The 13,847-nt window shown below is 40.9% G+C and overlaps 1 protein-coding gene across 1 annotated transcript in view; it reads left to right on the top strand.

Annotated features, from left to right (window-relative positions):
* Positions 1 to 13,847, top strand: part of OCA2 (OCA2 melanosomal transmembrane protein) — a 193,090-nt gene that overhangs the window by 11,151 nt on the left and 168,092 nt on the right. Inside the window, exons 3-4 of the mRNA XM_085055664.1 lie at positions 12,254 to 12,306; positions 13,228 to 13,517. Coding sequence (XP_084911790.1) covers positions 13,297 to 13,517 — 221 coding nt within the window. The 5' untranslated portion in view covers positions 12,254 to 12,306; positions 13,228 to 13,296. The remainder of the gene's footprint in view (positions 1 to 12,253; positions 12,307 to 13,227; positions 13,518 to 13,847) is intronic.

Raw genomic sequence — 13,847 nt, 5'->3', positions numbered from 1 at the left:
GCTGGACCATTTTGCAGGGCCACAGCTCTTTGCTATATAGCTTTGGTTTTTTTTTCTGTAAATACACTTCAGTCCTTGTTCCTAGACCTATTATTTTTATAGATCTGTTTGCAGAAATGTTTGCTCTGAATGGGCCCAGGTGACTGTCTTAAAAACTGTTTACAGTCATAAAAATTCAAATGACATTTCTGTCCATTAAGCAAAAGTATCTCAATAATTAGGGGCGTATAATCCTAAATTAAAGGAGTCTGTGTTCTCAGAGAGGAACTTCTCACACCAGTTCCAGAAATACTTGGGCTAAACAGCTGTTACTGTTTTTCCTTAAATTTTGAAAGGAACAAAGCTATGTGTTCTTTTACAAATGTGTTATATATGCTTATCAGTCATTCACAGATTGTAGACAGCTTTTCCCCTCTTCCTGTGTATTGGTTTTGCTAAGCCACATATTATTCTCTGCTCTAGAAATTAACCCAGAGCTCCAACTTTTTTGCTTTAATGAAACAGAGGAGAAACTAATTGATTTTTCTGTCTTTACCTGCAGGCTGGTTTAAAGTACCACACCTAAAAAACCCCACAAAATCCTTTAGGATGCAACACATTTCATAAACACTTTCAAAGAATTTTGGACTTTAGTAAGAAATACATTAGTTGAGCTACAATTCAAAGCATCAAAGAGACTTGATTTACTTTCAAATAAGTGATGTTTTGTTTTGTTTTGTTTTGTTTTGTTTTGTTATGTTTTGAAACAGAGACTACTTGGCTGTCAGAGAAAGTTAATTATTTAGAATTTTTTGTTGCTCTGTTAACTCAGAACTATGTCTGCCATAAGGAAATTTTTGTGAATTTTAATAAATCCAAAGAAAACTATTTTATCTAACAATTATCCATAATCCAGCAATTATCATGTATGAAGCAGAAGCTTCTGTGGTTTGCTGTGAAATTCATACATATCTTTGAATAGCACATAATATCTTTAGATCTCCTGAAGTGTGATCCATAATTAACTTAAAGACTTTGGGGGGCACAAAATTATCTAGTCATTTGTCTTCCACTTTATTATTACTGCTAGGATAAGATTTCCAAATTGTATCAGATAAAGAAAAATCTGTATTCTGTGAACTTTAGAGCGATCAATTTATCACTTTGAAGACAATAGTCCTTATTCCCACCAACTCTAGCATTCATTTACACCACTTTGACTGTGAAAATAGGATTTAGAGTAAGTGCAAATGTACCTAGCTCTAGCTTCATGGTTGGGAGTAAAGCCATTATTGTGAGTGTCAGGCCCTACAATTTTACCTCCTTTCCCCTTATTTGTACCTGTGTCCCATAGTGGGAATAGGGTGTCATCTCCAGAATATAAGGATAGGGACCAAGAACAGAGTGACACCAATTGTTACACAACAAGATGATAGTTTCTTCCAGCCCTCTTTCAGCTCTATGACCTGCAAATTGTATTTTTCAAGGGCTATATATCAATAGGTATTTTTAAAGGGATAGTGTGATGATGAAGGGCTAGAGCTAGAGATAAAACAAACTCATCCAAACTTTTCAAAAGCCCAGAGCTGTCTGTGCCTGTGGATCTGCCCTGACACAAGATGCTCACAGTGCTCATGCATGCTCAGGACAACTTGCTTGCAGCTGGCATGCTGCCCTGCACCACAGCCAGAGCCACTGTGGGATGTTTTCACTTCCATCTGAACTGTCAGAGGCTAAAAAACTTTGATAAGGATAAATAAAAACAAGGGAAAGGTGGGTGTGCGTCTCTTCCCCTGCTCTGTTTAGCTGTCACTTACTCTGTTGGTTGATGGTGAGTTTTTGGTTGTGTAAGGCTGTCATGTCATGTTGGACTCAGCATCTGAAAGCCAAAAATACTCGAGGGGCTGGAAGATCATGTGGCTGTTTTTCCAGCCAAGTTTCCCTCAGATCTTTAAGCAGCTGCTTCAGAAATGCATTCTTGCTGCAGACCTTCTGAAGACTTGGAATGACTCTCAGAAGGGCTCACTAATGACGCTCCTGTTCAGTGAACTTTCTGCCCAGGAATGCACTGTCTCCCCTAAGTGCCAACAAACACAATCATTCAGCGGGGGCAGCTTGCTTAAGAAAATCTAAACAGAGAGGCCACCCTCATTCCTCATTTCGGGGAAACACTCAGGTGTGCTCTCACACATAGGCTGAACACTTTGATGAGGCTGTTCCTGTTCTTACAATAATGTACTATCTTGAAGTATCAAAATAATTTATAGTTTTGCTGAATGAAACCTGATGGAAAAATGGTATTTAGCTGAAGAGGTACACCTTATTCCTGAGACAAGTTTAAATGTATAGTAAAGCAGGGAATAGAAAATTCCATCCTGTCTCCAGCAGCTGCTGGGTTGTGGCTTCACCCCCTTCTCTTAAATGATTAAAGCAATCCCCACTTGTTGGAACATTTAAATTGCTTGAACACTTCAGGGATTTTGCTGCTCTTCCTATTTACTATGGTACGAAAGTTCTGCTTCTGTGCTGTATTTGAAGCATTTTCTTCCCAGAGACACCTAAATAAAATAATTCACAATTCACCTAAATAAAATACATTCATATATGTCATATAATACATCACATTCCCATCAACGTTAGGAGAGTGTTAGCCATGAGTGAGGGAGGAGAAAAACACTGTGGTATGCAGGTAACAGTCTTAGAAATCGAAATATAACAGTTTCAGGATTGCTACTCATCCTGTGGGTTTGGGCTGCTCTGGTGTCCTTCCCTTCTCACATTTTCTCTGCTCATGCTGTCAGCTTGCCAGCATGAAGGGTGCAATTTCTCTGTGTAATTTTGACCTTCTGACCCTGAGATTCCATAATTTAGGCTTTCCCTTTGAATCTTGAACTTGTACAACTTCTTTTTGTAACCAAACCTCATCCACAAGCTAAGCATTTCTAGCCTCAGTTTTACATCTTTGAAAGACTCGATCCAAAGCTGAGCGAAGTCAGTGGAAGGAGTCTTCCTAGGCTCAGTGTATTTTGGATAAAGCCCCAAGGCAAGGCTCACATTCCATACATTTTAGCTTGGATTTGGATTTTCATAAGCTTTAACCCTCCAGAAAGCTGCCAGCTTCACAAATCTACATCCCATAGTATGTATTTTCAGCTTCTTGGTTTTGTAAGAATGCTTTAAAGCTGAGAGAGTAGTTAATGAATTTTTCAGGACTAAAACATGAACCAGTAACCTCAACAGCACAGAAACACCAGTTTTCATTGAGGATGTTGTGTTTCCTTCTCTTGCAGGAACATTTGCATCTAAGAAATATAAAGGTACATAAAAGCAGGCTCATTTGCAATGAGGGAGGTAAAAAGCTCTGTTCAGCAGGAGGGTTCTAATAGAGTGCCCAAATCCAGAAAAGGAAGATCTAAATTTGCCTGTTGTCATTTTCATCCTTGCTTACTCTGTGTAGGCTTGGTCTGCTTTTAATTTATACCAGAACAGGTTATTAGAATACCTCTGAAGTTTCTAATCCAAACAGACTTATTAGCTCAATCAGGTCTGACCACATCCTGGCTAAAATCAAAGCAAAATTTCATAGGAACAGAACCAAATCTCTTGGGCTGTCTGGAAAGAAGAAGCACTAACGTTGCCTGAAATCAGTATAGATAAGTCCATTTACAGGGTCACTGTGTGGCTCCTGGAATGCTTTGCTTTTTGCCATGACTGTCTCAGAAGAATATTGTTTTTGTATTCATAGCAAAAATAAATGTAAAGCAGGAAATACTTGTGTCCTGTGATGATAATTAATTTCTGAATATAGCCACGAAACTGTGTAGTATAAGAAAGAAACAATTTTTTAAATAGATAAAGGAATTTTTTTTTTTAAAGTAAACAAAACCTGCAACATTTTTTGAGCATTGAATATGGAAAAGAACCTAGGTAAAATACTTAAATATCTCCCTTAATGTCCCCTCTTTGGTTTAATTATCTTGGATATATTATGGCCATTGTCAACAAATCATGTTATTTTTACCTGCAGTGAAGTAAAAACCCCAGCCATATTATCAATCTATGAAAATTTTACATTAATTTTCAAAAGTGTAATTATATAATCAAAAGTAGTATGCAGCTTTGTTTACCTCTTGAAAGAGTTCCTGCACCACAGGGCATTTCACAAACCAAACTCCTGATAATTCTAGGGCAAAGAGGACAGCTGAAAACTTCAGGTCTATCCCACTGTTACCTCCATTTGCACCTGGGTCCTCCAGGAGAAAGACTTATTCTGCTTTGCTGCATGTTTGCAATAAAGGAGGAACCAGCAATATTGTGAACTCTACTCCTCTGCACCTGTTGGCATCATCTTTTTTCCATGGTACAGCTGCCAAATCATATGGAAGCTCCAATTCCTTTGTGCAAAGAAACTCCTTCTCATCACCTTTTTCATGAAGTAAATTTAGGCTAAAAGCAGACAGGAGAAATGTGACATGAACTTTTATTGTGAATCAGTATTCTAGCTGCTGCAGCAATTTCAAGCACCTGCAGTTTATCAAGTTAAACATAAGAACAATTGACACGGTGGGAATAACAATAATCTAGTCATGTCATTCGGGAGGCAATAACACATTTTTTTCTTGCACTTTTTTTTAAGGAGCTTGCTGTTCAGCTTGAACATCTGTAGAATAATTTGTTATGAACATGTAATATTTATTAGAAAATTGTGAGTATAAAGCTAATAAACTCCCCCCAGCAAAGATATTCCTTTTTCACTTGTTATCCTGATTTTTTTTCCTGAAACAAAGCAGAAACTAACCAGACTTATTTTAACAATTTCAAAAGATAGTGTCAGCTAACCAACCTCTTCCTACTGTCTTGCTCATAACTAAAAAGGAAGTTATAAAGAACCTCCACAGGCACCAAATAACAGGATAGAACACTGCTATATACTTAACCTGACATGCTTAAAATAAAATAACTTCACCATTCTGTAAAAATCAATAAAGACCTGTTGGAAGACATTTAAGATTTCAAAGTACTGAAAGATTTCAGAGAGTGAAGACCCTTGCAGAGGCTGCAGGGTTGGGCATTTCTTGCCCTTGAGACCTCTGCAGTTCCCCACAGAAGCTCTTCAACGTGAGCTGAGAATGTGAGATCTCATTGTCTTTCCATAACCACGTAAGCAAAGGGTTATGAAGTGCAAAAGAGAAGTCATACCAAGCTCTCAAAAGTTCTCTAGGAGAGTTAGAGTGCTAAAGTTTTACTCATGAGTGTGAATCATTTCACATTCTTGCACAGAAGTGCAATGAAAGGCCCTGGACCTCTCAGCAGGCTATTTATGTTTCTTGAGACATGGTATATCGATCTCATTTTTGAGAGAATACAGAAACATTAACTTCATGGCATAAAAGGCAACTCTCATAGCTTAAGGAGAGAAAAAAACCTTCTCTGGTGGTACACTTGGGTCATGACAGGAAGGAGTCTGATACCTTTTCTTTTCATATCTGCCTGATTTCTAATCATCTTTTAATCTGAGTAAGCTGCACATGCTGTAGAATCTCCAGCTCTATTTTGCAAGTGTCCTCTAGTGTCTGTGTCTCTTTCTTTTTTTCCTAAAGCAAGACCTAAAAAAAAAAAATCTATTTCAAAGTTACACCATTCTCCTCCTGACACAGTGTACTTCTAATGTAGCTCCCTGAATCTCTGGGCTCATAAGCTATAGTTTATAGTATTTAGCTGCAGACAGTCTCCTGTTTGTCTTAAGTTGTGGGCAACATTTTGGTTCCAGTGAAGGTGCCTCACAGATCCTGTGCACAGATGTAGACCACCCTAAAGCATGGTGAACTGACCCTGTGTCAGCCCAGTTGGATGGGGCTATGTGGTCAGTGCCTCTCTCTCTCCATGGGCTCTATAGGGACCTAGGAGGTAAAGGTGGTGGTGAAAGGGAGGATAACCTTATAATGTATTGCAATTTGTTTATCTGTGTCTGATGAGACACTTTAAAAGTCTGTCTGTCCATTTGAATGGGCTTTATAGTCACCTCTTTGGCAGATATAATAAGAAAGGAAAAAGGAAATTACTGTTTTCTCAGAATATTGTTTCCTTGTTTGATTGTCATTATGCCTACAGTGCTCCCTACTCTTAGTGTGCAGGCTGACAGCTCTTCACTTACATTCTTCCTTCAGCAAAGGCGCCTTCAAAAGGACTCCTCAAACCAGCTCTTTAAACTAAACACTCAACAAGAGCTGAGGACTTGCACATTGACAATTATGCATAGAGGGTTTTCTTTCAAAACAAACTAACCAACTAACTAACCAACCAACCAAAAATTCTAATTTATGGAGATCTTTTGCACAGGGCAATGCTTACATGGGGAAATGGATCTTTGAACAGGATGATCACTTAATGCTCAAATGATGATGAGAATCTCTACCATCTTCTGTTGAACCAGAAAAGACTCCTTAAATGTAAAAACCAGCTGGAGCTCTGTGTCCAGTTCTGGGGCCACCAACATTAGAAGGACACAGACTTGCTGGACTGAGTCCAGAGGAGGGCCATGAAGTTGATCAGAGGGCTGGAGCACACTGCCTGAGAAGACAGGCTAAAAGTGTTGGGGTTGTTCCACCTGGAGAAGAGAAGGCTCTGAGGAGAACTAACACCAATTTCCAGCACCTAAAGGAGCTGCAAGGCAGCTGGAGAGGAACAGGGCAGATAGTGATAGGACATGGGGGAACGGCTTTGAACTGAGAGTAGGTTTAGATAAGATAAAAGGAAGAAATTTTTTACTATGAGAGTGGTGAGGCACTGGAAAAGGTTGCCCAGACAAGCTGTGGTTTCTCCACCCCTGGCAGTGTTCAAGGCCAGGCTAGATGGGGCTTTGAACAACCTGATCTGGTGAAAGGCATCTCTGCCCATGGCAGGGGGTTGGAACCAGATGGCTTTTATGGTCTCTTCCAGCAGAAACCTATCTGTGTTTCTATCTGTGAAATTCTTAGGGTGTGACCTACTGCTGTCAATTCCCTGTAGGAGACAGAGAAAGCACTTCCCATTGCACCTGCACACGAAGGGATGCCCTGTCAGACCATTCCTGTGCTGCAGAAACAGCTCCCGCTGACAGATCACACATGTTTTATTTTTGTCCATGGACCATTAGGCGGGTGCTGCAGTCCCCCCTGGCCCGGAGGCACGGACACTCCTCTGACAGCCGCCTTTAAAAATTCAACTCGCCTATAAAGAGCTTTTTTCCGGGAAAAACCAGTTTGTGGCCTGTGGTCAGGCAGCCAGCAGGCGGCAGCCTGTGCCCGCGTATGGCCTGCAGGAGGTTTCGCCACAAACTTACATGGTGGTTTTCTGGTGTTTTTTCTTTTTTTTTCCCCCCGTCTTCTGGATTTGTAAATTGTCTCCTCTTGTAAGCTGTTTGAATTGTGTCTGTACAATAAGCCCCTGAACGCCCTCCATGCACTCTATCAAAGCCCTCAGCTCCCCTCACCGCTCCTCTGGTGCAAACCTCCCACTAATTCTGACCCCCCATCCCAATTTGCACTTTCTCTTCCCCACTCAGGGCTCTTTATCCTAGCCACCACCTCAATGCAGTGAAGGACCTCCATCCTGCAAGGCTTCCACTCCCATGTCTCCCCTGAATTCTGTGGCAGTCTAAGGAATCCCAGTCCCCAGGAGGCAAGGCCATGTCTCCAGGCTCGGCAGCTGCTGGATTACAGCAGCATCAGCTGAGTGCAGAGGGACTTCACCCTCTGCAGAGGCCAGGTTTGGCTCTGAGCATTACAAGATTTCTAATGTGTCCTGTTCCACTCAGAGTCTTCAGGTGAAGCTGTGGTGCTGGATCCCCATCAGCCCTGTGAGCAGCCCAGGCACTAAGGAAGCCAAGGTCTCTTGTGTGCCCCAGGGGCTGCTGCCGTGACACAGCAATAAGGTGTGAGCAGCAGGGTCTGATCAGTGAGGTGTGCTCTTGCTGAGCTGGGAAGTCCCTAAGAGCCTTGTTTCAGCACAGGCTGCCTCCCAGCTGCAGGAAGGCACTAAAGTACAGCAAAGACTGCTTTGCCCTGAGATCTAGGGTCTTCTGCTGAAATCCTCAAGGTGCTGCAGCTGGGTCTGTTTTTCACTTTCCTAGACATATGAATGTCCATCCCAGATCAACAGCATAGAATGTGAGGTCCCAATGATTGGCTCCATGCTGGTCCACATCCAGTAAGTATCCCATGTAGTATTTGGATTAGGAAAATAAACTTCTCCCAGGAAAACACCCTCCTTTTGACTAATGAAATGCAGCAACTTACTGAAAGCTGTTACGTTCTGTCAGTTTACAGAACTTGTGGTGTTTGAAACATTTTAAAACCTGATGAGAGAGAAAATAAGGTGTCTGGGCTTTAATTATTTGGTGCGCCTGGGAGCCACCACCTGGGAACAGCTCTCCTGGGGGCAATTTGAAGCCATTTCTTCTCGGGCAGGTCAATGGAGACAAACCTTCTAATAGCCCATCACCCTACTTTGCCTGCTATATAGCATTCCCTGCAGCCCTGGGCCAAGAATTCATGGGGAACAAAAGTGGGGAGTCTTAAATCATCTTAGACAGGAACTTCATGGAGTGTTATTTTTATGTTTGGTGCATAATGAGAAAGGTTTGTTGTTCCTCTTGCCACAGGTGGATGGCAAGAAAAGACAAGCCCAAAACCATGGAAGAGTCAGGAATGACAGTCTGCTGTGGGCTGTCCTGCAGCCCCACTCTGTACACCATGCTTTGTCATCTTCCCAGTCATGCAAGAGGTCTGCTATGCACAGCATTATTCTGTGCAATCCCTAGCATCACCCTATGAGATAATGGATCCTCTGTGTAGGATAGGCAGGGTTTTGTGGAAAAGAACAGCACTGGAATATCCTGTCAAACCCTGGATGTCAGAGGGATTTCTTACACTCTGTATGTCCAAACCAGCCTTGCTGCCTTCCTACAGCTAGAAACACTTCCAATTTATAGGAGAAAACATACCAATTAAATACCAAGAGTTGTTTGCACATGACAACATTAGATATTGCAGTACCTTCCCTTTACTTAAAAGAAATAAATACAAGTAAATATATTTTGGCAATGGTATTGTGGGAGCATGTGTGTGTGTGCATATGTGTGTTTTTTAGATTGTAACATGAGGTGTAGGTTTTCAGTTGAGTTTTCATCTACCTGTCTTGGGGATGGCAGGGTCAGGGATATGTTTGTCAATGGCCATGCAAGGACAGGCCTGTGATGGAAGGGATTTCTGAGCTGCAGTACTGAAGCCTTGCTCTGTTTCTCTGGGCCTGAGGCTAAAAACAACTCTTCTTCTGTGCTGCTGTGACCACTTGGCAGGTGTCTTTGCCATGGGAAGGACAATCAGCTGTCTGACTTGTGGGGAAGCTGTTTGGAGATGCATGCCTGGAGGGAGATGCAAATATAGAATATAAGCGTCCCTCCTCAGCTAGTAATTTTTCAGAATTTGGGTTTCTGCCTAATAATGAGAAGGTGACTTAGTCCAGAAATAATGTTTTTTCCCCCAGTCTTGGTGGAAAAGGGCTTTGATAAATAATTACTTGGAGCAGGCGTGATATTTCATAACTTTAATGGACCCTAAGATTAAATTCTTATTTTTCAAATGCAAAAATACTGTGCTGTGCTTATTGATACCCAAGAAAAGAATGTTTTAAATGATGATATATCACAAGATACATAATTTGCCTGCAGCCTTTTTTTTTGTAACCAAAAAGCAGGCTACAAATAAAATAAAATAACCTGTTAGTCTTATTTGCACCTAAAATTTGAAGAAAAAATTCTTTCGTCACTAATATTTTTAAAGTGGATGTTCACCTGCTTGGGCTTGGACAAAAGGGATGAAAAGGGATGACAAAAGAGGTTTAAATTCTGTATTAGGCCTTTTATTTATTTAATTTATTTATTAGCATTGTATTAGCCCAATACAAGATGGGTGGTTGCTGGACCAATTTCTAGTTGTGGATGAAAAACTCTGTGTGGTGCATACCTCCAGAATGTACCCAAAGCAGACCTTTTTTTGGCTAAAATGTCTCCTTACCTTCACATGATAGTATCTCACCTATGTCTCATTGCTGATGGAAGCATTGCAAGATAAGAGAAAAGAAGAAGAAATAAAAGTGAAGTTCTGTAACTACAGAGAAATGTGATCATTTGAGAATTTCTTGAATGCACTGATGTCTTAGAAGCTTAGATACCATGGAGATAGTTGCCTTAGCAATGTTTTAGTACACAGGTGTTCACAATCAAACCTGCCTCTTGTGTCAACATGACGCTGTTTTTTTGTTGTTGTTGTTCGGTTGGTTTTTGTTGTTGGGTTTTTTTTTTGTTTGTTTTGTTTGCAAAGCTTTTGTGAATGTGTAATAAAGCAGTTTATGGGTTTTTAACCAGAAATCACATTTTCTGTCAAACTTCTCGTCCTTGACATTCTTTCATTTTTTCACAGATGTTAATTCTGAAAATAAATGTCTTTCATGCTAAGGCTTTGTACATATGAGAGCCTGTCTGATTTAGTCCCTGTTCACCTCAAGATAAGAAATCTCAACAATGGGGTGAGAAAGGATCAATTTCAGAGGTTGTGTTGAGGTTTTTGTCTTTTAAAATCTAGTACAGCCTGAGTTGCTGTAGGTTTAACATTTCCACAGCATGACATAATTTCAAAATCTGTGAATTTTCACAGCAGGCACTCAGACAAACCAAATGTTATGAAAAATGGAATATGTGGGCAGATATCTCTATTATGATTTGCAGAGTATGTTAATAAAACCAGTATGTAAATATATAAAGTAAGATTGAAGACAAAAGCAATTATCTCTTCTAGTTGGAGTTGGAAGTATTTTCAGTTCAAAGTTATTTATTAGGAAGGAAGAGAGTTTGGAATTTTAGAACAGGCAAAATTGCTGCCTGGTAGGGGAGCAGGCTACCAGAGGTGACAATAAAGTGTTGGTGGGACAGTGGTGGCCTCTGTGTGGTGTGTGTTTGCCCTCCCAACACCTCCATCTTTAGATTCCACCACACAGGAGTGTCTTTCCAGAACTTTCACTTGGGATTTTGTCTTTGATCACAAAAGTTCTGTGATTTTCAGGCCATTGAGAAGCCCTGGATCAGCTCAGTGGCAGTGTGCTTGGTTTTACTTCATCCATGCTTGTGCTCCTTACTTCCATTTATGGAAATGTCTAAAGGAGAGGTATTACACATTGAAAATTGAAATGTCTTTCGTGTTTCTTGGTGTATGCTAGCCATGTCTAAACACGAGAGCCCTCTGAAGACAGTAGCTGCTACCTTCTTTCTTTCTTTCAGTTATTCACCACATTCTCCCTACCTTTCCTTTCACTTTTTCCTTTCTGAGAAAACAAATAAAGCACAATTAAGAAAAGGCTTATTTATGTTGAGTTTTCTAGGCTATTAATCACAGACTCAAAGAGCAACTCAGATTGGAAGGGACCTAGAAAGACCATCTGGTCCAACCTTTTGTGGGAGTCTCAATGACATCATCTAGCCTGTTTAGTTGTTTTCAAAATCTCCAGTGATGAGAGCTCTATCCCTGGAGACGTTGTTGCTGTTAGTCTTACTGCAAAAAAATTCATTCTTATATTGAGATGAAACCTATCCTCATGCAACTCGCACGCATTGCCTCTTTTCTTCTTCGTATTGCTCCTCATGAAGAGAGAGCCAGTTCTCTTTGTAGTCACCTTTTAACTAGTGAAATGCTACAATGAGGTCCCCCTTGAGCCTTCTTTTCCCAAGGAGAAAATATTAAAATCCTATAGTTTTTTCTCATAGGGTGGGTTGTCCAGCTCTTTGATCATCTTTGTGGCTCTGCTTTGGACTCCTCTGATCTGTGCATCTTTTTTGAGTTGTGGGGACCAGGGCTGGACACAGTACTTCAGCTACTGTGCAATGATGGGAAGAGTCAAGTTTGTCAATCTACTTGCAAGGACAGATGAAAAATACTAGGAGATGAGAATTAAGGGCATTGAAAATAGGAAGAAATAGAAACGCAGGACTGGGAAGGGTATGCTACCTGGGGAATTTCTAATTTAGATTTGGTTAGCAAGCCTGCTTTTACTTGGAGTCAACCTGTTTGTGGTGGCTTGTATGTGCAGTTTTTTATTCAGTAACCTACATTCCTTTCCAACCTGCAAGGCCATGACAGCTCAAATCTGCACAAAATCATACTTAGCTGTTTGTCATTTCTGTTTCAAGTGATTTCTCCAACTGAAACTGAATCAGAGCCTATTGTGCTATTTTCCCCCACAGCCCTGCAGGAGTACCTAAGTGTCCAGTGCTGAGATCTCGGCAGGGAGGAGCAGGTATGTGCTCTGACAAGGCTGTGCTCCCCCACCAGAAGGATGCTGGAGGCTGACAGGCATGTTTCCCAAGCTCTTTCTGTCCTCTGCAGTGGCTTTGGCACTTTATGCTGAAATATTCCCATGATTAAACTCCACAGCATGTGTTTAAGACAGGCTGATCTTTAAATCAGTCGTCATGTCTGAGTTGTGCACTTTGTGGGATTCTGAAGAGGTTTTTATAACTTTTCATGCTGAATTTTAATGATGAGAACATAAAAGCTTTTTCACTGTTATGCACTATTTTTTGTTATAATCACCGTTAATAATCACATCGTAAAGCCTCATTTTCATCAAGATTTGATTTACATTTCATAAATGCCTCTGATAACTGCTGGAATGGCACACTGTCTTCATAAAATTCAAGCACCTTCTCTGCTTAATGAGGGTCCATCACCCATGGCAGATCTGCAGCAGGACACTGCTTTCTGAGGGAGCACAGGGGCTGGGGGAGAGCGATGGCTTCCATGAGGCTGCTGCCACCACAGCTGCCAGAGAAAAGCTGTGTGGTGGTGCTGAAGCAGGGCTCTTGTAAGCTGGGGAGAGGCTCTTCAGCAGCCACTCTTGTGCCACTTGTGCAGAGATGATTTTGGCTTATTTTATGGGATAAGTCAGTGCAAGTCACTGGGAAATTTGTGGGAGAAAATCATCTCCCACAAAGTAGAAGACCCATCTATTTATCTATTTAAATGCTTATAGTATCTACTTTTGAAGTTGCAAAGATGTTTAAAACATTGGAATTGTTCCTGGTGTAAATAAATGAAAGAGAGAAATACCCAAAAATGCACTAAAAAAACCTGATTGGCATTTTAAACATGTTTGTGCTGAAGTAAACATCGAGTCAGTTCAATTTAATCCCAATATATTTGTTTTCACTTTCTTTAGGAGAGCGCCCCCCAGGGACAGATGTACTTGGATAACAAAGATTACAGTCCAGTTTCTAGATAACAAGAGATGGAGCTGAATCAGACCTCTTCACATCAAGCCAGTTTATCTACAAAGGTGGCAGCCAAGCCGGTGACCAGAAGTTGCAGTGAGCTGCGGCTATTAAAAGAGTATCATGGCATGGTAGCGAGTCTTGGAGAGCCACAGACCCTGTGTGAAAAATCAGCAATAGGGGAGGATGACTGCATTGCTCTGGGGGAGGATTTTACTCCTGTGCCCATGCAGGGAAGGTAAGAATATGGAGAAATAGAATATTTTTTTCTCCAAATCCAATCTTTTATTTCCTTGCAGGACAGATACTTATGTTCATGAAGTGAATATTTCTCCCACGCACACAGAGTAACAAAACCTTAATGGGGCATCAGAGCAGTTGTAATTACCATGGAGGGGTTATGGATCACTGGATTTCTAAACTAGTCTCAGTGTTAATAGCAGCCACGGGCCAATTTTGCTGTGTTTTCAAGATCAGACAATTGGCTTTTCTTCTCTACTTGGTGTCAGAAAACACACAGAGATAAAGCAGTTTTCACATCCCACCCTATACCTCTTTCAGAAAAAAT

Source organism: Lichenostomus cassidix, chromosome 1 (assembly GCF_008360975.1).
Source record: "Lichenostomus cassidix isolate B80296 chromosome 1, HeHo_3.0, whole genome shotgun sequence".
Taxonomy (NCBI): Eukaryota; Metazoa; Chordata; class Aves; order Passeriformes; family Meliphagidae; genus Lichenostomus; species Lichenostomus cassidix.
Note: the sequence above shows the minus strand (reverse complement) of the source record. Positions and strands in the feature narration are given on the sequence as shown.